Here is a 25,128-nt window from a genome sequence, read left to right as displayed (position 1 = left end):
ATCACTAAAAGGAAAAATAATGATGCATTTATGAATTTTGGTTAAAAACACTATCTGCTTTGGATCTGTATACAAATTCACGTTTTTGAGCAATTTTGGGTCAGCATGCACTTACGAAATGTGTAATTTTGAAACCGCGTACCCGGGTGTCGCAATTTTGGTCTCAAAAGTTATGCGAGACTTGAAAGTAAAAAGTCAGTGAGCGAAACGGTCAAAAAGCGGTCGGCAGATTTCTTGCAAAAAATGTTGAGGGGTGGGGGCCAGTCTTATTAGGGTTAAAGAGGTGGGTGGCCTGTTCCCTAGCTTTACAATCGTGAAAGAAATGATCATCAGCATGTTTCTTACTGCGATGATGAACCAGCCAAACAAATAATAATGAATGGATCATGATTTTTGGATGAATAAGTCATGTCACTACTGTATACTGCTGGTTAACGGCCTTGAGTACTAGAAGTAGCATTTTAAAGGCTATGCTATGATGAACAGGTATGCAATGAAGACCACTTCCCAACGGTGGTGTGTAAGTCCATATGTATATGGCTACACAATATTTGTATAAAAAAGAAACACTTTTTGATCACACGCTTCGCTCCCTTGCAGGTTATTAGAAATGTTTGCCCCATCCGTCATGTCTAACCCCCTCAAATATCTTGGCTCCTAATACTACTGATTTCTGCAGTAAAAGCAAGGTTGCTTCTACATATTCCTGTAGTGCACACCACTCCATGCTAAATATAAACTAATAGCATTAGTATTCATGAGGTAAATGAATTAGGAGAAGGAAAATAAGTTCATTTTCTCCAGCACACATGTGGCTGAAAATCAATGTTTTATCACTTATCAGAAATAGTATTGCTAACAAGCACTTATTAAATGCTATTTTCTAATACCTTAACAAAATATTTAAAAAAGCCCTGTAAAATTCTTAGAGGAAAAACTTAACAAATTTGGTGTATTGTAAACAAACAACTTTACATCTCTATTTTTACAAATTTTCAGTGCTTTTAACAAACATGCAATTAGGTTATAAAGGGAGAAAAAGTTGAAAACTCAAGTGTAATACACAGTATCGCAAATGAAATGTGTTATCTCAAATACAAGTGAATTAAAAAACTGTGTATTACACATTTTGAGCAAAAAAAATGTTTCAATTTAATTACTTTAATAACATAAAAGTAAAACGCAAGCACATCCATTTTAATCAAAGTTATTCACACTTCAAACTTAATGAACTTTTTTCCATTTTCCCTTTTGTATATTGGTTTTACTTATCAAATTCCGAAATAAAAAGTAAATCTTAGTGTCATCGGATTGCTGAATGCACTATCGATTACAAAACTGTCGTTAAACACATACACGACTTAAACTCAACCTGAAAAACTGACCGGACAACTGAAAATTGGATACAACATCATTCAAGTATCTGGATATCAAATAATGGACACAATACAGAAATAAACATAATTTCACAAACCTACTTCTTTCAGGACAAAAGCAAGGAGCAAATCAAATCATGAATGGTAGGCAATGGTAAATGCATGAAACATGTTCCTAATTTTCTACATTAATCCAGTAAATCTATAGTTTCACATATACTTTTGTGAACTTTTTTCAAATTTTGCCTTTTAAGTGAATGATGTGTCATATTACAATAGAAATATTAAGAATATTTTACACAGATTTTCAACACATTTCAAACTCTAGTATTAATACTAGCATTCTGTTAAAATATGAAATTGTGTGAATAATGTAATCCTTGCAAACAATCTTTAATATTTTTTCCCAACACTCTACAACTTCACTCCTTTTAAAATATAAATTTCATTTAAATAATATTATTCTCTCTCTCACTCATGCTCAATCTCTCTGTCTCTTTTAACTCACTGAAGTAAAATATATAAAATGTGCCATACCAGAATATCCACAGATTTTTTAAAATGCTCACACAACAAAGAATACAGCCATGCGTTCATCATTAAATTGATATTCTACACTTTCATCACATATGATTAAATGATCATAAATTCAGCATTGCCAAGAAGCGTGCAACTATATCAGGGGATTGGATGGTTCACATTACAGCAAGTTTATGATGCCTTTAGACAAAGACTCTGTCAAATATACTATTTTACAAGACAAAGTGTGATTAATAAATTGCATCAAGGAGTTCTCCTAAAATGATAAACAAAGACACATCCATATTTTTTTGTTAAGCTTGTAAGGCTAGTTAAGTTAGGCTTGGTACATACCAGAATGAGCCTACTCTGCTAAAGGCTGAAGACTATTTTGAGCTTCTGAAATGGTCCAATTATTTCCCAACCCGCTTCATATCAACACACCCACAACCATTCCAACACTCACACCTATGCAAACACTCAGAAACCTACACACTAACAATCCATCGACTTCAAATAGATTTCATGAACTTGCATGCATCATTGCATATGACTGTTTATTTCCAACCACGAGTAAGGAACTACCTTGGGTCTCTCTACCAAATAAACACACATTGGTTAGTTTAGGTATGAGGGGTCATGCTTCACATGTTCTGGAGAGAGACAGCAGATAAAGGGTTCAACAAACTCTTGCTTAGATCCTTTGACCTTGAAGAATCCCAATGACTTTAAGTAAACCTGATAAAAATCTTCAGAGTCTAGAGGACATTGATTCACTTCCAAAAACTAAGGTTCAGGGTATGAGGGTTCATACTTCCAGATTTTCAAGATGGAGTCAACCAACTCTTAAAGGCATGTTCCTTCCAACCACACACAAAATTCAAGTTGGTTAAACTGTGCAATGCTGAAGAATCTCAAGGTATTCAATCCAAACTCCTAAAGATCTTTTGATGAATCTTTAAGAAGTTGGCTCCAGAGACCTTGATCCTCAAAAGGAACATCCTCCTAAAGACTCGCTTCCCAAGGTCCAAGATCTATAGCACAACACTGTCTAGCTCCTGAAGGCTTCTATCCTGTCAATGAACACTCCAAGTTTCTCTTCACTCTTGTATGGTTCATTGAGATGGACCATCCTCTTCTTGTCAGAGTCCAGGTAACAGTCAATCACCTTCCAGTGGTTGAACAGACGCCAAGAGTTCCGCAGGGTGTCCATGGCACAGCACTCAGCTACAGGAATAAGAAAAGACGGCAATGTGTCTGATTGATAAGAAACCATACCAAAAAGTACAAACCTGCTTCACCAAACACCTGCATAGAAGGACCACATGCAGTGGCGGACCGTGACCCGGAGACAAAGCATTGGAGGGGTACAGCATTGTTTACGAACAATACAGTGCCCCTCCGATTTATTGTCTCCTCTGGGTCAAGGTCCACCACTGACCACATGTCTATATAAGGCTACAAGTTACTTTTCCTTGAATGGTATTCATAGATACACAACAACCTCTTTAATAGCCCTCTGAATTTTTGTCTATACACCCTCCCCCCAACAGATCAGATCACCATCACTTATATATGCACACACAACCAAATTGTGAAGCTGATTCATCAAATAGTTCGTAAGTTATAACAAGAAATAATATGAGGCAGATAGATGGATGGACAACCTGGGCCCCGAAACAAAAAGGTTAGTGATTGATTGCTAATTTGAAAGAACAATTCTGATTGGTTCCTAGTCAGTCTACTGAACAAAATATGCATGCAATAATGATCTTGATAGGCCATTTCATTTAGCGATTTATCGCTAATCTTTGTATTACATGGATCTAAACACATAATGCCTCACCAGTGGTTGGCTGGGGCATAGCAAAGATAATAACTTGAAAACACATTTCGGTGTACATTAATGATAAACCTAACAATCCCTAGAAGTGTGGACTTCAAATCTTGTGAAGTCTGGACTTAAGCCAGATGAACTTCTGAGAATAACACCCGTGAGACTTACCATAAATGGCAAGACCTTTGGCAACCCGGTCTTTGGAGTATTCATTGACAACCTTGGAGAAGTCTACCTCAGGGACATCAATCTCTAGCAGACGGATGAGGTTACAGGCCGATAACCAATATCCTTCAATGAGTGGAGCTAGGATACTCTGAAGGAAGTAGAGTCTCAACAGGGATTCTTGGTTGGTGTTCATCTAAACAGAATGCAATGCAGTATTTGTAAAATGTTTCAATAAATGAATAAGAATAATGGTTCATCGAGGAGGAAGTGCAAGGCAAACAATACCCAAATATTTTGTATATTCAGTGATGAAGCCCCTCCATGCTTTCATATCTATTCTGACAGCACTCATACTTTTAATCTTACTTACATCTTGAATAATCTTAACAAATAAAGGAAGACAACATTGTGCGTGAAGTTTCAAAACACATAAGTTATAATTATAGGATGGTACTCTGACGATTAAACCTAAGTTTAACCCTAGTACAAACTACAATTTTAAATCACACTTTTATGGAATGCTGGGCTTCATAATAGTTCTTCCATATTTGTGGCAATTACTAAGTATCAATGAATTCATTAGAATTCATAATATTTTACATTTTAGATTTTCCTTTTCCAGATTCACAAATTAATCAATTTTTGACCACTTTTTGCAGCAGGATATGAACAATATCAATTTGTAAATGAATCGAGAACTGAGCCTCAATAAAATTGTGGTCCAAGTTAACACAGGTTTAACTAAACCACGGTTATCTATCAAACTAGGTCATCAGTTCTTCAGTGTTTACTCTTTTGTCCAATGACATTATATACCAGACAATCATATTGCTGTTCAAAACATGAATAACTAGAAGGAACATAAATATGAGCAAGCAATCTTCTGCTCTCTGCATGACGTGTGGTAATTTTTTTTTTCTTTAAACAACTGTTTAGCAATCAATGCTGGATTTCAAAGTAATATTGCCCACACTCTTACCTCAATCTTTTGGTCAACAAATGGCATATTTTCTTCATCGCTGCCTTCACTGTCCCATGAAGCTGATATACCAATGTGTCTGGCCCATTTCTGGGGGTCTGGACCTTGCTGTAAGTGTATAATAATAATAATTTGAAATTAATATAATGTTTTATTTATCCTGGGTAGCCACTTTGACTGCTCTATCAGCGGGTCCTGCATAACATAATATGTTATTATTAGCCTTCTCCAATCTAAAAACATATATAATCTACTTGAAATGTTGGTCATTACCATAGAAGGGATATGAGTCCCTCTACATGTATTATTCCTCATGTTTATGAGTAGCCACTTTGACTGCTCTATCAGTGGGTCCTGCATAACATAATATGTTATTATTAGCCTTCTCCAATCTAAAAACATATATAATCTACTTGAAATGTTGGTCATTACCATAGAAGGGATATGAGTCCCTCTACATGTATTATTCCTCATGTTTATGAAACACTTCTTTGATCGAATTCACCATTGGGCACATGTCAGCTGATGACATAAGAATCAGTGCATGGGGGGGGGGGGTCTAAACCATTCAAATTCATAACTTAAACTTCCTTAGCACATATTACTAACTCACCTAATTGAACATGATTTTATTTCATCTTAATTCAATAAGCATTTTTCTTTTGACCAATGGAGGAACTTTCTTATCATAACTAGCATGAAATAAATCAATTCCAGTTACTAAAAGTTACTAAAAATAATAATAAACTGATATTGGCTAAAAACAGAAACCACATTAATTTTTAAAATCAAATCACATTTTTGAGCAATTTGGGATCTAACATTTTAAAATACAAAATGTTGCTTAACTTTTGAAAAGAAAACCTGAGCATCGCAACTTATATTAAAAGTATAAAAAATATCATGAATCATTATGGCATGAGATTTTCATATAACACAGATTTATTGCTAAGAAAAAGCAGAGGTGTAAATAAACCAATCACCCCCCCCCCCCCGACTACATAAGGGTTATCAAACTGGCTTATCAATGACACAGAAAAATACAGTAAAGACAGGGATACTAGTACTTACACTAACAGGTAAAACCATTGGAAGGGTACTCACCTGTAATTTGACTACTTCATGGAGAACAAGTTTATCAATTGCTTCTGAGATTGCATGTGCAATATTTCCACAAGGCTAAAAAAAGAAACGGTGGAACAAAAAGAAAAGTAATGTAGCTTAGTTTTAACTACAGGTGACTCCTCCCAAGTCTAATTTCTGGAGTCACATTTCTTAGGACTTACAGAAATATGCTTGAATTAGGCAAAATTTAACTCGTAAAATGTTATTGATATATGTTTTGCATAATCTGGTTGAGTTAGGTGACTATTTGACTTATGGCGGATCGACTTACGCAGAGTCTTCATGATAAGCATTCACATGTACATTTATTTTCCAAACAAGGTATGTGTGAAGGTTACACAAGAAGTATCGCATAGTGAGATGACAGGTATACAAGCATTTATTGACAATAATACTAACATTCCATACAGGGTACCTTGAGGGTCATGTCGAGGCAATCACCTTCATACAATCTGGTTTCCTGTTACTGTTATGCTGATCATTCAGAGTTGAATATTTCATTCAGCCCATATGAAAACATCACACTGACAATATCTCAATCTCAAGAGATCAGTATTTGTTTCATCCAGGCATGAGTATCCAACCTGTCCCCAGTATGAATACAATGTAAGATTTATGGTTAACCAAAAAGTTTCTTGTGTCATGCCAATTATCATTTTCAAGTAATTTGCAATCTTACAAACACTGATGATAATAAAACAACCAGCCAACATGTAAAACCGTAACTAATTAGGAATGTAATAGCAAAGAAAACTTTCCAATTGATTTGCTATCCAATGATTTTCTCAAAACACCCTGTTAAATGAACCAAGATCATCTGTCGGATCATACTACCAGACTTACCGGTACAAAGGTGAATTCAAACTGAAGCATGTCACAGAGTTCCTCCGCCTTCTTCAATAATCTGGAACGAGGGAGGACGATCTTATTCTCTTTGGAGCTATCAATCACAAACATGTCTTCATTGCACAGGGCGATCAGAGACGACGCTGTTAAAGTAAAAATATTAACAAATTAGTATATGAAAATAAGAATGGTTGAAGTCCATCTCTTTGCAAAGTTGAGTTAAACATGAGATATTGTTGCTTATACATGAGGCTATCTTGTGTGTAATTCATATCATAGAATTTTGCCTTGAAGTGCCCTAAATGAATGAGAAACAGACCCAAATCCTGTTTGGACATACACCAAAAATTATTTTCCTTCTTCTTGTTTTACTCGAAATGAACTATCATGGATTTGGGTCATTCTTATATTGCAGTTGGTAATACACATAAGCAAAACAAGTAGACCACCTGGCTCCTACAGCAATTAATTAATTTGGTAAACTAAAGTAAACCAAAATGTCTCTCTCTCTCTCTAAACAAATGCAAAGCAGGGTTGTGAAAGAAAAAAAGTTCTGCCCTCACATTATTCTTTTTTTGCAATGTTATAGCTTAAAGATGCAGAAAATATAACATAGAATATTCATGGTTCTTCAACTTTTAATCATACATTTAAATATAGGTTGGATAAACAGAGATTTGTTGAAAAGGCCCTATCTTGTTCAGTATGATGGTTTCCTCATATAAAAATGTTCAGAGATGACAGTTAACACGATTGTGTTTTGGTTGTAGAAAAAACTTGACATATCATTGTAATATGCTAACATTGCCCTACATACAAATAAAATTTCTGTCCCGGTATAGATTAAACCATTCCTAAATATGAATGGTTATGTATGATTCAATTTGATCTAAGCCAACAAAACTGCAGTAAACCATGATTTCTTCAAGTGATGCTCAGTCAGACACCTTATTAAAAGTCTGTGTGGTGTCTTTCAGCAGAAATCATATTTCTGAGGGACGATGTGTCTTTTCCCCAGCAGATTCCCTGCAATCACCATTGTTTTGCCTATGATAAAATGTCATAATTAGCAATGAGGAGCCGCTTACAGGATTCCTGCATGAATGACCCAGAATTACGTTTGGCATAAAGCCTTATCCACATGCATAAATGAATCACAGCATACTGACTCACCAACGATGGACTCCATAAGAAAGACAGACACTAAACTAGATGCATAGTAAGACAGCTCAAAGACATGAGGTAACCCTGTGTTAGGAACCACCATCTCCCTGATCTCCTCGGTCTTCCGATTCCCGTCTGTTGCCGGGACGATGTCTGGATGACTCCGGGTCCGATGCCTCGCGACGAGGTCCGGGCCGAGAAGGTTGAAGGTGTGCTTGACCACGTCAGCGGTCACTCCAGTAAAGCCAACGTCCCGACCTCGCAGCAGGACATCGCGCCTCAGGTTGTCGACCGCCATGACCAGTTGTGACATTTCCACACCCTGATAAAAATGGAAACCAAAGAGGATTATGCATTATTTAATATCCATATAAACTTTAATAAGACATGTTGCAAAAGATAACAAAACACCACTATGTGAGGTGAAAGCAATGTTTGCAAAATGGGAATGTTCTATTATTACCTGTCTGAATTTGGTAAGTAGAAGGAAGGCCACTAAGTTGGTGCTCATTGCTGTATTGACTTTCACAGAATCTGTAAAAAGAACAAAGTACACAAATCACCACAATATATATCAACCATTGAAAGACGTAAATCTCAAACTCTCAATTTGCAGGCTCAAATCACAACTTGATATATATATTTTTTAGATGTTTGTTCATATTTACTATTCTCCATACACAAATTGATTCCTTGCTTATTGCTACAGTAAAAATAACATAAGGTAAGGAACATCAACAGTGAAGAGTTAACTCCCCCTTTAAGTAAATCACTGGTCCCTACCTGGTTAGTGTCTGGCCTATATTAATGGGGCATTGCCAGAAAATTGTAACCAGTTGAAAGTCAAAATCGGGTCAAAGAATTAATCACAAGTCTGGATTTTTTTTGCAAATTTGAACTTTCCTGATCTGCATTTTGCGAAAAGTGGCAAAAGTAAATAATGTACTACTGCTGCTGCTGCTATAACTACTGCTACTACTGCTACTACTACTACTACTGCTACTTCTGCTACAGCTACTTCCGCTACTGCTACTACTACTGCTACTTGCTACTACTACTGCTACTACTACTACGGAACCATCACTACTTCTACTACTGCTACTACTTCTACTTCTTACCATATACAATGTGCTCTCCCAGACCTCTGATAAGCTGTCTTTGATCCTCAATCACTACATCAGTGCCGTAGAGAGAATGGTCACTAACAGCCTTCTGCAGCCGAGGTTTGCGAGGTGCGATTGCTGGAAGGTCGCTGTTGAGAGCGGTAGGAAGGGGTGGGGATCCCAGATATTCCTGCAAGACAAGGGCATTCAAAAGCAATATACCGAATCACGATGTGGTGCAAGACAGGTCAGCAACTTGTTTTTGGTTGCAATGCATGGCAGTCCAATCAAATTCCTTTGGAAATTTAGCTCAAACCATCCATAGTTGTGCAACAAAAATCCTGATATCATAATAAAATCATGATGCCACAAATTACGAAATCATAATGACATTAACAAATCTCTTCTCCAAAATGAAAGCATAGTTATAACCATAAGAGTGCTTTACCATTTCTGGATAAAAGGAAAAAATATTAAAAATTTTTGCAGGAGCCTACAAAATGGCTTTAAAAATTCCAATGAATGACTCACTCAATACATTTATTTTCTGAAAAGAACTCACAGTCCTAAACTGTTTATACAGTTACACTGACATTTTTCCCCCAATATCCATATTTTCCTTTAATGATCTATAAAACTAACGTATTCAAAACACAAATATCAATAACAAGCATGTAACTTACAGTATGTATGGTTATGTTCATTAGAAGTCTCATGTGAAACACGTTATAAAAGAATGTATTGAACTTCAGATACTTGTATGGTTCAAATTTTCTACTCTGATACCTAATAACCAAAAGTAAAAGAAGTTTAGCACAGATATAATGAATTCATGAATTACGGTGAAGATGAGAGTAACGGTTACCTTTAAAGAGAAAGGCTGAGCGAAATCCACTCTGACATTACCAAAGCCACTTGATAAAACCCTCCAAATTCCAGCAATAGCATTGAAAAATGTCTCTTTCTTCTTTGGCATCCCCTAAACAATAAATAGGACAGAGAAGGCACATTGGAATCAAATAGAAGAGCTTAACTGTGATTTCAATTAATTATTTTTCAACTAAATGTAATGAAACATTACAATTCATAAAGTTAAATATATACTCAGTAACAACATGTACCCATCTCTGTGGAAGGCTCAGATCACCTGTCCACCTCCCCCCCCCCTGCCCCGGCTATGAGATGGGTTTAAATATCCTGGCTCTTTTAGGATTAAGTAAGGAATTTAATCAACAGTGCACTTTCAGCCTACACTAAAATGAATAGAAATGCTATTGGCATCATTGGTACCAATGTGTGCATATGTTTCAAATAAAACTCATTATAACACTGGACCCTTTTTCTTACCATCTGTTCATTGCTGAAGCTACCATCAAGTATTTTCTCATAGCTGATTGAGGCTGGAATAATGTAGGCATCAGAGATGATATCTGTAACAATGAATATCATTATTAGAGGTAATCTTTCTATATCAAACTTAACCCATTGTTCATGAATTATAAGACATTTTACAAGAATTTTAAGGACAATTCCATAAATTAATCAATATTTGTATACGTCAGACCCCATTTTTCTCCAGATTTCTTTACTTCATGAATTATTCAAACCATGGTAATATGAGAGCATTCAATTTAATGTTATAAAGCCTAGAAAACAAGATGGCCCTTTCAGAAGTTCCAATATATCGGTGGAGGGAATACTTATACTCTACTCACCATCCCTGTAGGCATCTACAACACAGGAAAGGAGTCCACCCTTTGGTGCCAGTGCTTTGCCACTTCTTGATCTTCCTCCCTCTGGAAAACAAAAATTAAAAAAATTCTATCAGCTTTACTTTTCACTTTCTAATCAATGTTTCTGATCCCCAACATAGCAGGTTCATTCAAATAAAAGTTAGATTGTTATGAATAATGGATTCATACATAACCTTTATATCTGTTAGACATAATTTCCCAATATGCTTGTTTTAGGGCAAAACAACATTACAGGAAGTTATTTCTTGCCAACTACCAATTACCTTGCCAAAAATAATAACTGCATTGCTTCTGATTTGAACTATTATAATGCAACCATTTATTTTTGTTGTACTTTTGTACTTTGTACTTTTTTTGACTGGTTTGAATAAATTCAATTCAATTTATTACATGTACAGCCATCTATTTATCATATTTGATTGGATCTCAAAACTATATTATGTTATAGCAGAACTGAAGTCAAAAGACTCCCTCTTGCCTACTGATGTATGCAACCATTACAGCTGATATTGTAATAAATAGATAATTTTCATTGGTAGTTGCTAAACAGATTAAACTGTAGTCACAAAGTTAACTTTAAACTATGTAAGAGATTACTATTAACTATTGATAAGAGTTAATAGTAACTGCATAGAGACACTTACCGATGAAGAACTCCATGTTTTGGTTATCCCGAAGTATTTCTTCCATGTACTGAAATAGAATACACAAATTATTGCAATGTGTTTTTTTTTTCCTTCAAATCCTCATAATCAAAGCTACAAAGCTCTGAAAGTTTTCCCGAACTGTTGATTTAATATGGTAAAAGTATACAGCAGCACAGTACGGGCATCCAACTAAAACCATGCAATTGTTACTAAATAAGGAAAATGAATGTTCTACTTACTTATTCTTTCATGAATTCAAAGACATATATGTTTCAGTCTTATTTGGGAGGTTAGCAATTCCACATACATTAAGATATTTCTTTTATGATCAACTTCATAGTTTGTGCGCCTGTTTTGTAACATTTCTTCCATTTAACCATTTGATGTAAGGAAAGCTGGTCTGTCCTGATCATCTGCAATCAATCGCTGAATACCAATAACCAATCAAGATCGTCGTTGCATGCACACTCTGTTTTAAATACTGACCGAGAACCAATCAGTACAATTCTTCCATATTTCTAATTCATCGCAAACCTTTGTTGCAGAGCCCATATGTATTTGATTCCAACACTTTCATTCTTACATTCTTCACATATTGATATTTAACCATGGTAACACAATTACAAGAACATTGACCCATAGTACAAAACATGTTTTATGAAAATGGACCCTGATCATATTAGAGCAGAACATAATGGTATATATCAAGTGATCATTACAACCAAGATAACAGAAACAAAATAAAAGTAAGGTACATGTCTACATTTTATCTATTCCATCATATTTTAATGGATATGTAAACTTACAGTATGTAGTGTTGATCTGTACACCCAATCTTTCTTGCCTATCTCTTTGTCTAGCTTTCTCTTGATGAAAAATGCTCCTAATCTTCTAAGACACCATCTGGAAGATTAAAGTTAACAAACACACCGTCATAACAGCTCTTTGGTGAAAACATAATTCAAAATATTGATCAGAAATAAGAACAAAAAGACAAAATTAATACTCAAGATACAAATAGAAATATCCCCAACCCACCATAATAGCTGATAAAGCTATTTGTTTTGTCTGCTTCAATGATAATTCCATTTAGCTTAATAACTGATTATGTTGTGCCAAAGATTTCTTAGTCATAACAAAAGAGTTGATAGTAGCATATCTATTCACTAAACTTTTAAATGGTCTGCACTTCATGCCTTTCTGTTTAAAACAGTAAGAGACATCAGGTTACATCTGAAGAAATATAAGCAAAAGAGATACCACTGCTAACAGTGGTGTAATAATGCTAACAGTGGTGAAATAAGCCAAACATTTTGAGGGGTCTCAATATGGCATATCACTTAAAAATTTTGACATTTTATTACAGATTTTGACATAATATTTGAAAAATGGTATCATATTTCACCCTTGTCCTTTCCCCTTTTCTCTTTTTTCTGGTGGTGAAAAGCCACCCCCTCCCCCACCTGTAGGCCCATGACTGCTAACAGAGAAATATGATAGTCAAATGCTGATGTCCTTATCATTCCTTGGTTAATGTCTTGAAGTTAAGGAGTTTTAATTGGAGATACAACACAGCAGAGAGCACAGCCAACTTCATGCTTTTCTGACAATTGATTGAAAAAAAAACTTATAATCAACCCACCCATGTAAAGGATCATGATAGATTTTCCTCCCTAACTAAGACTTTAAAGGGGATGAATGGGCCCACGGGGAGATTCTATTTGTCCATAATAGGCAGCTCTGGCATTTCAGCAAAAATTCTTGAAATATCTTAATTAAAAAAAAAAATCTGGCATGACAGACCTTTCTTGATATGTGGCATGAGAATGATGTAACTTACCCAAAGAATGGTATGTTTAGATTGTCACCGGCAGCTACAAATGGAAGTCTGATACCGGTGAGATGAAAGATGAAAGATAGAAGGACATAGTCTAGATGACTTCTATGGAGAGGGACAATGATGACAGGAACACCGCTCTGAAAGAAACCAAACAAAATACAATCATAGTGAACTTCACAACACAGTCTTTGATAAAATCCCAACATAATTTTCTTTGTATAAATTGATCTCATAACCAATCTTAAAAACACATAATTACATTGCATTTTATATGGATGCAGGGTTCTCATTAGATTTTTGACAAGGGCTCCTGACTTGGCTATATTCCTTGTCAAGAATTGGCTGACACGAGACTAGTGGCCGACAAAGAGAATTGGTGTCACTCAGGTTAGCACGAGATCAAGCTATTTTAGTCGCAAGGCCTTTTGGAACCTGGAGGAGACGTGAATGAATTATTCATGAGTATGCCAATGCGCCAATCCGCATCGTCGGTCTTGATGACGTTATGGGACCCTGAACGTTCGCTGGTACAGAGTCATACAAGGTTCATTGATGTGAATGGTACGCTTGCTGGTTGGTCACTACCTGAGAGGAAGCGATCACTAGTCAGAAACAATGTTAACACATGAAGAAATCCTCGTCAGATTCTTAAAGGCCACGTGACTGGGCTCACAATCCTTGCATTCACCAAGTCTTTGGTGAATCGTCTTTTTTCCAGACGGTAGGCATTTGATATAAATATGGGTCTTGTTTAAAGGCTAGGTTCTCATAAGATAGCTTAAGTTTTGAGCTAGTGCTGTATATCTGGGCCCTGTTACATAAAACTTAGCTAATGATCATATGTTGCTTATACAACTGATTGCACTGATTATTGTGTATGATCAATTGTAAATACCAGCCCTAAAATCAATCACTAAGCTTCATGATACAGGGCCCCTGGTATTTTTTCTTTTCTTTTCTCCTAACTCACCTCTGCTGCTTGTCTGACCATGTTTAATTGACCCTCATGAACCTGGACACCGATCAAGAATAGACCTAAGATCTTGAGTAGCAACCACCCTGTCAGCCTGTATGATGGAGAGAGAGAGGAAGAGAGACAGAGAGAGAGACAAAGGTACAGAGAGCATGAGAGACAGAAAAATAGAGAGGGAGAAAGAGAGAGAGAGAGAAACCGTCTATTTGCAGAACACACAATTCAACCTTATCAATATTGACAATGGGTCCAATTAGCCTGATAAATTTGCATCAATATCTGAAATGCTAAAGTATGAAGGCTGCATTGAAAAGCGGAATCTGATCAGTAATCTTAAAATCAAGTTTAAAAAAACCTCTCTATAGAAGGAAAAAACAAATCTTGAAAGTTGCATTTATATTGATGGAAGTATTTAAAAAAAATGATCAAAGCCTATGTAAGTTTTAGATCATCTTAGATTAACCCAATTAAACTACAAGGGGTCAATGATTGGACACTATGTAAATAAACAAGCTTCTGAAAACAGTGCTTCAATTCATTGAACAATGGTTTTACTTGTCACCATAAGTGCTCCCCAGGGCTGTGTGTACAAAAGAGATTTTCTTCTATAGAACCCAACTGTTCTGGGTCAGTATTAGGTGTTCTTTTTTTCTGGGTCAGTATTAGGTCTTTGTGTATATTATTTAATGCCATTATTTTTGTAATTATTTATTATATGTTATATATTGTTCTTTGAATACCAACAGCCGGAATATCTGAAATATCTGTCAGGGTATATCTAAACACTGCAGTTTCTTGAAATGTCTACATATGGGGTAATCAATGGGTTTCAAAATGTTGACAATTTATTTATATTAATGCTAGTATCTCCTATACATGTATGAAATATTTTTCAGAATTTTATCCAATGAAATGTTTATGCGATTCACTGACATGTAATCAGATAGAATAGGTCTCAGATCATCAAACATAGTCTTTGACCCCCTCTAAAATTCAATCCACTCAAATATACTTTAGATCTGTCTCTTATTTCAAATCTTGGCATCCTCTACAAATTTTATAAAGCATGCCAATCCAATCAATTTTATTGCATATCACAAATTCTTTTATATAGAGAAAATTTCGAAATTTCTGCAATTACATGTAAATATAATCATAACAAATATTTGAAATATTATGTTGAAAATGTGGTTATTTTCATTCATTATTTGTTGTAATATATAGTTCTCTTATTCCTCTTTAACATTGTTGTCACGTTGCTATTATTTTTAATGATCTTAATCCTTTGATATTTTATAGTTTTAGACATACATTTATAACTGATTGTCATTGTTTCACTCGATTTTCTATAATGCCATAATTATTTCATTGTTCAGTGTTTTTATCAGCGAATCAATTATACAATTAGTAGTTTTAAAATTAGTAACTGTTCCCTTTTGATAACTTAAAATATTTTAGTTTGATTCATATTATCATTTAAGTAACAATATTTGTTTATTTATGTTACTAATTATTGTTATCTTTGACATAGATTTTGACTTTATTTTCATGTATGATATGATGATTTATGTTGTTCTTTATGTTTTCATCAGGTCATTGATGAAAAACAGTTTTATGCTGATCTTTTGTACCTGATTAAATATGTTCTAATAAATAAATAAATAAAGTAATATTTATTTTATGTTTCCTGCATGCTTTGTATGTATATTTGTACAATACTATTTTTATATAGTACTAAAGTCTATTATTACCTGATGAGTGAATTTGATATCGTTGCTGCCATGTGTCTGAGAACATTCATTGCTCTCCTTCTGTGTTTATCAGCAGCCTTCTGGTACTCACTCTCTGTGTCTAAACGACCTATTAACATGGAAATATAAAGTTCATGCTCATGAGAATTCTCTATAAATAAAAATATAGGAAAGTGCATAAATAAGAAAATATAGGAATGAATATATATATTCCTCATGCAGGGTCTATGCATGTTAAATACTCAATTTCATTATGTTCTTATATGCTAACTCCATTAAAGGCATGGTCACACCACCCGAGCATTGTTGGAGCGGTCGTGGAGCAGAGAGAAAAAAATCATCACCGCTCGCTACCGTTCACCATTTTCGATTCTGATTGGTTTTTTTTTTTTCGATTTACGTTTTCGATTTTTTCCCCAATTTTGTGAGCGAAATTCGGCTCTCTTTCCCTACCGCTCCACGACCACTCCAACAACGCTCGGGCGGTGTGACCATGCCTTTATCAACTAATTGGTATTTAAAAGAATAAAAAGCCCATAAAATGATGAGCCTCCTTCTCTGAAAAAAAACTTTAAAGGAAGACTAATATGGTGCTGATATGGTACTTCATTATATCAAATAATTTCCTTTATCATTACTAGGAGGATGAATAATATTCATCATCATCATCAGCCATATTCAGCCCACTGCAAGGCAAAGGCCTCCTCAAGTTGGTGCCAAAGGTGCTTGTCTTGTGCCGATTCAATCCAATTAATGCCAATGAATTTTGTGAGCTCGTCACTCCATCTCAATTTTTGTCTACCCCGCTTTCGTGATCCTAGCCATGGTCTCCATGGAAAAATATTAGGTCATACCAATTGCTGACTCTTTCATTCACAATAATCATTGGATTCAGGTTTATTGTATTCTATTATCAGTGCTAATGATAATCAAATAGTTTTGATTTGAAGTGCACATACCTTCACTATCTGACATTGCACTTTTATGAACAGCAAGCTGAACTCTGAAAGTAAAACAAAACCAGTAATAAAAACAAATATAGTGAAAACAATCATCTCCATGGACATTTTTGCTAAAATTCATAGCAGAGGTTTAAACCCAAGGGCCCGTATTCTGAAGTCAGGTTTAACTTAGACCATGGTCTAACTCTGTGCTAAAATTATGGGAAGCCACGGGTGTCAAAATTTTTATTATGTTGTACGTTTCTTATGTTTACTGTGCTCTTTCCTGATTCCTCAATGGTGAAAAATATCATATATTTATACTTCCTAGACAATTATGAATGATGTAAGAGCAAAATGAGCTTAAATAGTATATCTCTACTGTTAAGTGATTTATGTAACAATTGGCTATCCATACTTAAACCACAACTTTAAACCTGAGTTAAACCTGACTTCAGAATACAGGCCAATGGGTACATATATGTAACCATGCACTATGCACACCCTTCTATGAATTATGGCCTTAAAGGGGAAGTTCACCCTGACAAAAAGTTTATTGTAAAAATAGCAGAAAAAATAATAAAAAATATTGCCGAAGGTTTGAGAAAAATTCATCAAATAATTAAAAAGTAATTAGAATTTCAATTATTTGATTTGTGACGTCATATGCGAGCAGCATTCCTACATAGCGAATGGTAAAAAATCAATGAAATGTCATTTTCTCAGAAAATTGAAAATGGTTTTCACTGTACCTTTTGTATATCAATAGACAAATTACTTCACACCCGATCATGAATAGAAAACAAAATTAAGTCATCAGGAACCATACAGAATTTGAAATTCATGCATTTTATATTACATAACACATGGGGCAGCTGCTCGTTTATGACGTCACAAATCCAAAACTTTGAACTCTAATAACTTTCTTACTCTTTAACGGATTTTCCTCAAACCTTCACCAATATTTTTCAATATTTTTTCTGCTATTTTTACAACAAAGTTTTCTTAAGGGTGAACTTCCCCTTTAATAACAGCACTTTTGTCTCTCTTCCACCTTACATTCCCAAGTCATAGCTTGTAAAAAAAAAGTTTAAGTACACCACTCTTTCTGTGCATGTGGCTGATATCAAAGGGGAATCCAACCCAAATAAAAACTTGTTCTTAGGGGAATAAGTAAAATCAGACAAGCTGATAAATGAAAGTTTGAACACTATCTGACAAATAATAAGAAAGTTATGATTTTTTTTAAGTTGTGAATATTGGTAATTCCTAGATCCATGGAGAATGCAAATTGGCCACATATGTGATGTCACAGTGATGTAAGGCAAGGACTACTCTTCCATGTACTCCAATACATAAAATGGCTAATATGTCATTTTTTCAAATGTTTTACTTCAAATTTTATTTTTTCTTTCATGAGGACATAAAACAATATACTACCAGGGTTATATTTAGATTACTGTCCCAGGGGAATGGGCAGTTAGGAGAAAACCACAAATCCCTGCTAATTAAGTACATGGCCTATGGGAAAGTTGTCCTTGCCTCTTGTCATAATTTACTTACCCAGTTGCCAATTTGAAATCTACATAATCATAGGGATTTCAATTTTAAAGCAGCCACAACTTTCTTATTGCTGGTCCGATTTCTTTCAACTTTCACCATTCTGTTTTATCTATTTTTCTCCTTTCCAACACTACATTTTATGACCAAGGTTAGATTCCCCTTTAAGACAAATCTGACAATTAAAATCATGAAAATAATACAGCCTAGAATTGATTGTGCAATATATTTTGCATTCTTAGCCTCTAACAGGGGCTTGGATTCAGCTGTACTGCTATACAAACATCTCTTGGCAAGATGCATATCTACACCTTGGTGTTACTAGGCACTGCAAAGCATGGATCACAGACACAGATGTGATATAGATATGCATATAATTGAGAGTAATAGACAGGTAGAACAGGCCCCCCCCACTATGGTTATCGAGGGTGTTACACAACTCCCAAGAATGTTCTGTAGTCTGATTCGTCCAAATCGGATCACATGATATTCAGCAAAATTCACTAACTTGCACTCTGATCTCACACCAAATGTACTATCCTGCACTCTGATGTCAGAGTGCAGGATAGTGCAAAGTTTGCACTGTGGCACGACGTACGTGATTATCAGTTCAGCAGCGCAAATTATCGAAAGACTAGATCTACAATTTAGATCAAATATAGTATTTAGGGTAACTCAGTAAAATGGGGGGGGGGGAGGTTGTATAAAACAAACAAATGCATGCATTCTTGTGCATAGAGGGCGTAAATAATGAACTCTATGCTTGACTCGCCAAATGGATATACCGCACTCGCTCCTGTGGACCTCGGTGCAGTATATCCATTGGCTCTTCTCGCACATCATTCATTATTTGGCCCTGTATGCATGCGCTTATATGCATTATTTGTATAATATTAATTTAAGTTAGATAAGTTCTGGCACAATGCTGAATTTCAATACAAATATAGAGCACCTCCCTATATAGCTGTATCGATTGCGTCAATGACAACAGCAACAGATTTACCTGGACCACAGGATCTGGGCTAAATTGAAGCATCAGGTCTGCCTCCAGTTTCACAAAGACTTGTTATGTCAAATGTACAATTTCTACAACAAATTTATACTATCAGCCAATCAAATTGATCAATTTCACTAGCTCAAAACTGTTATTATAACAAGTTTTATGAAACAAGCCCCTGGGATTAAACATATCAGGTATGGTGTCCAAAACTCAACCTCTTTAAGAAACCCTATGACTCCAGATAAATTTGTTGATTTAATACACATTTCCTATATAAACCTCATTGTATTTCTGATGATACTTACCTTTGATTCTCCAACACTCTTTGAGAAACATCAGGTACAGAGGGATATGAATGGTTGACTGCTCTGAACAAAGCATGGTCTACATGTGGAAAGTATCTGAACAGCAAACCAGCTCTGAATTGTAAGAGAGACCAAGAACAGGTTATCATTCATACAGTGGAAAATGAAACGATAATTGAATTTATAGCACTGTAAGAGAATTGTGTCAAAATTGGCGTTTCATAGTTACATGTTGATAGTTCACCTTATCCAAGTCGGGGGGGGCCTCAACGATTCACTCAATATTTTTGCCGTGCGATTTTTTTTTTGACAGCGTCGCTCGCTGAATTTTTAATTTCAAGTCTTGCGCAACTTTTGAGACCAGTTTTGCATCACCCGGTTACGCAGTTCCAAAATTATGCAACATTATGTAAGTGCATGCCAGATCAAAAATTGCTAAAAAACGGCCATATGAACTCCTAAAATACCCCGGCCTAGAAAGAGTTAAGGCCAAAGATTAAATCAGAAGTGACTTTAGAATATTGTTGTTTAGCTACTAGAAGGAAAAAAAAACATGCCTCATGTAATAGGAATATATTGACATCATCTTACCTTGGAGGAGCTGTCATTTTCAAGATGTTCTTTAGACCCATACTAGGCAAGTCATCTGAGTAGAACATCTCCTAAAGAAATAATACAAAAGACAAGAAAAAGGAGTATTTTTACCACAAAAAAGATTAAAAATATTTCCTGCATAAAATTTTAGTACTTCAATTGTACTTTTTATGAATTTTCTGCTCAATATTGAATAATGAAAATTTTGCCGGGCTATTCGGTCTAGAATTATGAATTAAATGTAAAGGTTAATATCCAGAGTGAAAAAAAGTTGCTTCTCAATTGAAGTCTTAAATTCTTGGTTAGAACTTTGAGATGAAATGGACAAGGAAGTATCAATACATAGTTGGGGAGGGGGGGGGGGGGGCTAAGTCTGCGTACCTTAAATGATAGATTGTGGAGAGTACATCTACAAGTACTGAAAATCTCAAAAAATTTAGAGGAAAATTATGAAAATCACAGTCTTTATATTTTTTACAGAAAAAACTAACAGCAATGGTGTCCGAAGTTGGCGCATACATTCATCTTGTTACACACACTTTGGAGGTTCCTATGTAGGGAACTTCCTGTTCATATTTGCATGAAATGACCAAAAGTAAATAATCTTTACCATTTTCATTCAATTAAAGAAGACTCTTGTTTTGGAGACTGCAATATAGATTTGCAGATATAAAGTTTGCAGTCATTTGCATATCTTCTTTTACTAAATTTGCACAGATACGCATCAACACAGAAGGGATATTGAGCAGACCTTGGGCACCACACCAAACATGTACATATGCAGGGGCCGCAGAACGGTTTTCAAAGTGGGGGGCTGACCATGTAAAAAATAACAATCATATGGTAATTTTCACGTTTTGTACACGGTTTCGGAAAAAAGTGGGGGGCTGAAGCCCCCCAGCCCCTGTTTCCGCGGCCCATGATCTGAGGGCTATTAAAAGGGAAATTCACTCTTTTGAAATCCACAAAAGAGATACTTAACATTATCATTTTGTTCAATGAAAATGTAATGTGGCATGGTTCAGAATAATAAATTGAATTATTAGGGTTCATTTATTTTTGGAGGTTAGGTTTTAAAATTGGGCTTAATGTGCAGATTTTCCATTGGAGCAATTGTCGATGGAGCAAACGTCACAAAACCCTATACACCCCATTCTCCCTCTCTCTTGTTTAGGTGACTTTGTAACTTTAATTTGTATATTTTATCAATGGCAATGAGGTGTAGATTATCCCATGGTTACAGGCAAAATCAGCACTATCAGTAATGTTTGTTTTTATGCACTTGTGTAATTTCGGCAATTAAACCTTGTATTGACCTTGCATGTTTCAACATGTAAGGGTATATGTTGTGATAATTACACTTCTAAAGAAGCCAAAGCTAATTTAATTAACATGCACAGTGTATCATGTATACCGGTAATAACTTGGCTGAATTACATTTGAATGGGCAATGTAAAACATAAAAATATTTCAAATAAAAAAAACTATATATATATATATATATAAAATAAATAAAGTTACACAGATAACGTGTGGTTCATCAGTACTTTATTGATTTGCTACTCGGAGTTCCACGCAGATGCGATCTTCAGGCAACAATAAAGGCTAGTGGCAATACCATTTGAACATTAACAATTCACTGAAAAAGCGTGCAACCCCATTTCATGCATATGGACCGCAAGCTACAATAAAGGCTAGTGGCAATACCATTTGAACATTAACAATTCACTGAAAAAGCACGCAACCCCATTTCACGAATATGGACCGCAAGCTACAATAAAGGCTATAGGCAATACCATTTGAACATTAACAATTCACTGAAAAAGCGTGCAACCCCATTTCATGCATATGGACCGCAAGCTACAATAAAGGCTAGTGGCAATACCATTTGAACATTAACAATTCACTGAAAAAGCACGCAACCCCATTTCACGAATATGGACCGCAAGCTACAATAAAGGCTAGTGGCAATACCATTTGAACATTAACAATTCACTGAAAAAGCGCGCAGAGCGCGCAACCCCATTTCACGCATATGGAGCACAAGCGCGCTCTTTCAGTGAATTGTTAATGTTCCATATGCGTGAAATGGGGTTGCGCGCTCTGCGCGCTTTTTCAGTGAATTGTTAATGTTCAAATGGTATTGCCACTAGCCTTTATTGTTGCCGGAAGATCGCATCTGCGTGAAACTCCGAGTAGCAATTCAATAAAGTACTGATGAACCACATGTTTTCTGTGTAACTTTATTTATTTCATTTCATGCTCTGCCTCATCACAGACATCGAGCACTCTTAATTACAAGGATAGCATTCACCAAGTGTATATATACATACCTGGACAAGCATTCAGAAATTAATGGAATTTCTTGAACATCCAAAAAAAAAAAACAATTAAAATCAATTCTTAATCTAAATCAATTCTTTTTACCAATGGGGATTTTGAACTGGCCATTTAGGGAATGGAATAGGGATATACATTCTCACTTTTGCAGGCTTGCAACATGTGCGCAAGTTGAAAGTATACAGAGCAGCTCTCTGTAAAACTTTTTAAATACAGTGTACCGATTAAAAATTGCTTAGAAACAAGCAAATAGTTCGGTATATGATAACATGTACAATTGAAGTACAGATAAAAGTAGTACAAAGTGAATAATTTCCTACCAAGGAAAAGGAAATTATGCAGGTCAATGCCATAATACTCAGTGTCATTCTCATTTACAAGTTTAGCTGATCTTACTTGTACATGAACAAAATGCAGTGATCTAGTCCAGTAGTGTTGTTTTCATCACTTGACCCTCTTTAGACTGGGGTAAGTGGGTCAAGTTAGTCTGCAAGTACAGACTCATATTTGACACTTCAACCAATAACAGGTCTAGAGAGAAGACTAGACTCCATAGAGACTGTCTGAGCATGACCCTACTATGGTCTGACTCTGAGCCATCCACAGTACACAGTGAATCTTAGTCTAACTACTTCAGACTCTGCAGTATAATGCAGTAAGTGAATACAGGGGTCTGTGCATGTAAACTAGGGTCAAGTAGCTGAGCTAATCAATCATCACTTGTATCATGGACCTACTGCTTGTATCATATTTGATAATACTCCCTTATCAACACTGGAGATTCATATGTAGGGGAAGGCGGGGTAAGTTGAGCATAGGGGCAAGTTGAGCCACCAGCCCCAGGCCAATAATGAATGAGTCAGACATTGTGGTGGTGTCATGTATTGATGACCCATAGCATAACCCCTAACCCCACCACATTGTTTCCAACTTTGAAACAAAAACTAGTTTTTTAGAGGGAAAAATATGAATTTCAGCCAAAAAAGTAAAAAAAGAGTGTGAAATAGATAAGTGCTTTATAAACACACACGTCTTTAAATATAATAAAGACATGATAACAACATTATTAGTCCAGGTATGGATCTTCATTCTTGTCATAGTCTTTTATATGATGGATGCATAATAAATGTGTGGATACAAAATTATCGCACTAAGTTCGGACTGGGGTAAGTTGAGCCAAACAGCATGGGGCAAGTTGAGCCATGGTAATTCCTATGGTAATGTATCTTAAAAAACAAACAAACCATAAAAATCGATTGAAATGCAGGCTGAAAGGAGCAAATTTACATGACTGCTCTTTTCCTTTTACAGGATGTTAGTATTTATAGAGAATTAGCAAGTGAAAAGACTTTAAACAAAAAATTGACATGCTGGTTCTCCCCCCATACATTTTGTACATAGTTTTTGTGGCTCAACTTACCCCAGAAGGTGGCTCAAACTTACCCCATATATGGGGCAAGTTGAGCCATTTGACATCGATTTTTTCGAAGGTCAAGACGACTTTCAGTGTGGGGATAGAAAGTTATATATAGGTGGAAAATATTTCAGAAGAATTAAATTTCAAGGCAAGGTACTTATTTCGACAAGATTATTAATCATATCAATTCTAACATGCAAAAAGCAAAAACTGTCACAACTTACCCCGCCTTCCCCTACTATAGCATCTGTAGGCTTACATGTACAGTGTAAATGACATTGAAACACAGATGCTTTATTCCTCAGTCACATTTGTTCTACGGCGGCCACAAGGTGAGTCGAAAACAGCAGTTTCATTCATTTTTATTTAGTCTACCTATATGTACATGTAGCTATTACAAATGTTAAAACGGCTGTTTCGACTCAACATGCGGCCAAAATAGAGCAAATGTGACTGAGGGATCTAGTGTGTAGAATCCTAGGCCTACATTTATGGCTGAAAAAAAAAGCTGAAGAGTGTTGAAAAAAAGGTGAAATTGAAAGAGCTCCCATACTTTGGGACAGAGGAAAGTAAAAAATAAGTTAAATTTCAGCTGAAAATCCGAAGCAAAAATAGCTGAAATAAAAAAAACTGAACTCTAACACTCGTGCAACATAGACATTATTAAATGTATAGAAGATGTTCTTACCCTGCTGAGTTGTGCACACTGATTACAGCATCGACCAATGAAGGGACGCTTCATCTCAGATGAACCATTCACTGTCTGCGACGACGGAGGAGACATCTTGAAGTTAGCAAGCTCTGGCACCAGGTCCTATTAATGATGAGGGAGAGAGGCACAGAGAAAAGATGAAATGAAGGTGATAACAGGAGACCGGTAATACTTGGA

At 35.6% G+C, this 25,128-nt stretch overlaps 1 protein-coding gene across 8 annotated transcripts in view; it reads right to left on the bottom strand.

The window, feature by feature from the left end:
- Positions 1 to 25,128, bottom strand: part of LOC121425009 (glycerol-3-phosphate acyltransferase 1, mitochondrial-like) — a 73,014-nt gene continuing 47,886 nt past the window's right edge. For all 8 annotated transcript variants that reach the window (XM_041620936.1, XM_041620937.1, XM_041620938.1 and 5 more), the window contains 20 exons: positions 24,928 to 25,053; positions 20,480 to 20,550; positions 19,889 to 20,002; positions 17,042 to 17,085; positions 16,083 to 16,191; positions 14,329 to 14,425; positions 13,359 to 13,495; positions 12,325 to 12,421; positions 11,516 to 11,564; positions 10,833 to 10,913; positions 10,465 to 10,547; positions 9,983 to 10,096; positions 9,133 to 9,307; positions 8,478 to 8,548; positions 8,024 to 8,336; positions 6,848 to 6,993; positions 5,984 to 6,058; positions 4,880 to 4,987; positions 3,901 to 4,093; positions 1 to 3,122 (listed from right to left, as the gene is read on the bottom strand). In XM_041620936.1, coding sequence (XP_041476870.1) covers positions 2,947 to 3,122; positions 3,901 to 4,093; positions 4,880 to 4,987; positions 5,984 to 6,058; positions 6,848 to 6,993; positions 8,024 to 8,336; positions 8,478 to 8,548; positions 9,133 to 9,307; positions 9,983 to 10,096; positions 10,465 to 10,547; positions 10,833 to 10,913; positions 11,516 to 11,564; positions 12,325 to 12,421; positions 13,359 to 13,495; positions 14,329 to 14,425; positions 16,083 to 16,191; positions 17,042 to 17,085; positions 19,889 to 20,002; positions 20,480 to 20,550; positions 24,928 to 25,053 — 2,379 coding nt within the window. In that variant the 3' untranslated portion in view covers positions 1 to 2,946. The remainder of the gene's footprint in view (positions 3,123 to 3,900; positions 4,094 to 4,879; positions 4,988 to 5,983; positions 6,059 to 6,847; positions 6,994 to 8,023; positions 8,337 to 8,477; positions 8,549 to 9,132; positions 9,308 to 9,982; positions 10,097 to 10,464; positions 10,548 to 10,832; positions 10,914 to 11,515; positions 11,565 to 12,324; positions 12,422 to 13,358; positions 13,496 to 14,328; positions 14,426 to 16,082; positions 16,192 to 17,041; positions 17,086 to 19,888; positions 20,003 to 20,479; positions 20,551 to 24,927; positions 25,054 to 25,128) is intronic.

The sequence above is a fragment of the Lytechinus variegatus genome, chromosome 12 (genome assembly GCF_018143015.1).
Source record: "Lytechinus variegatus isolate NC3 chromosome 12, Lvar_3.0, whole genome shotgun sequence".
Lineage (NCBI taxonomy): Eukaryota > Metazoa > Echinodermata > Echinoidea > Temnopleuroida > Toxopneustidae > Lytechinus > Lytechinus variegatus.
Note: the sequence above shows the minus strand (reverse complement) of the source record. Positions and strands in the feature narration are given on the sequence as shown.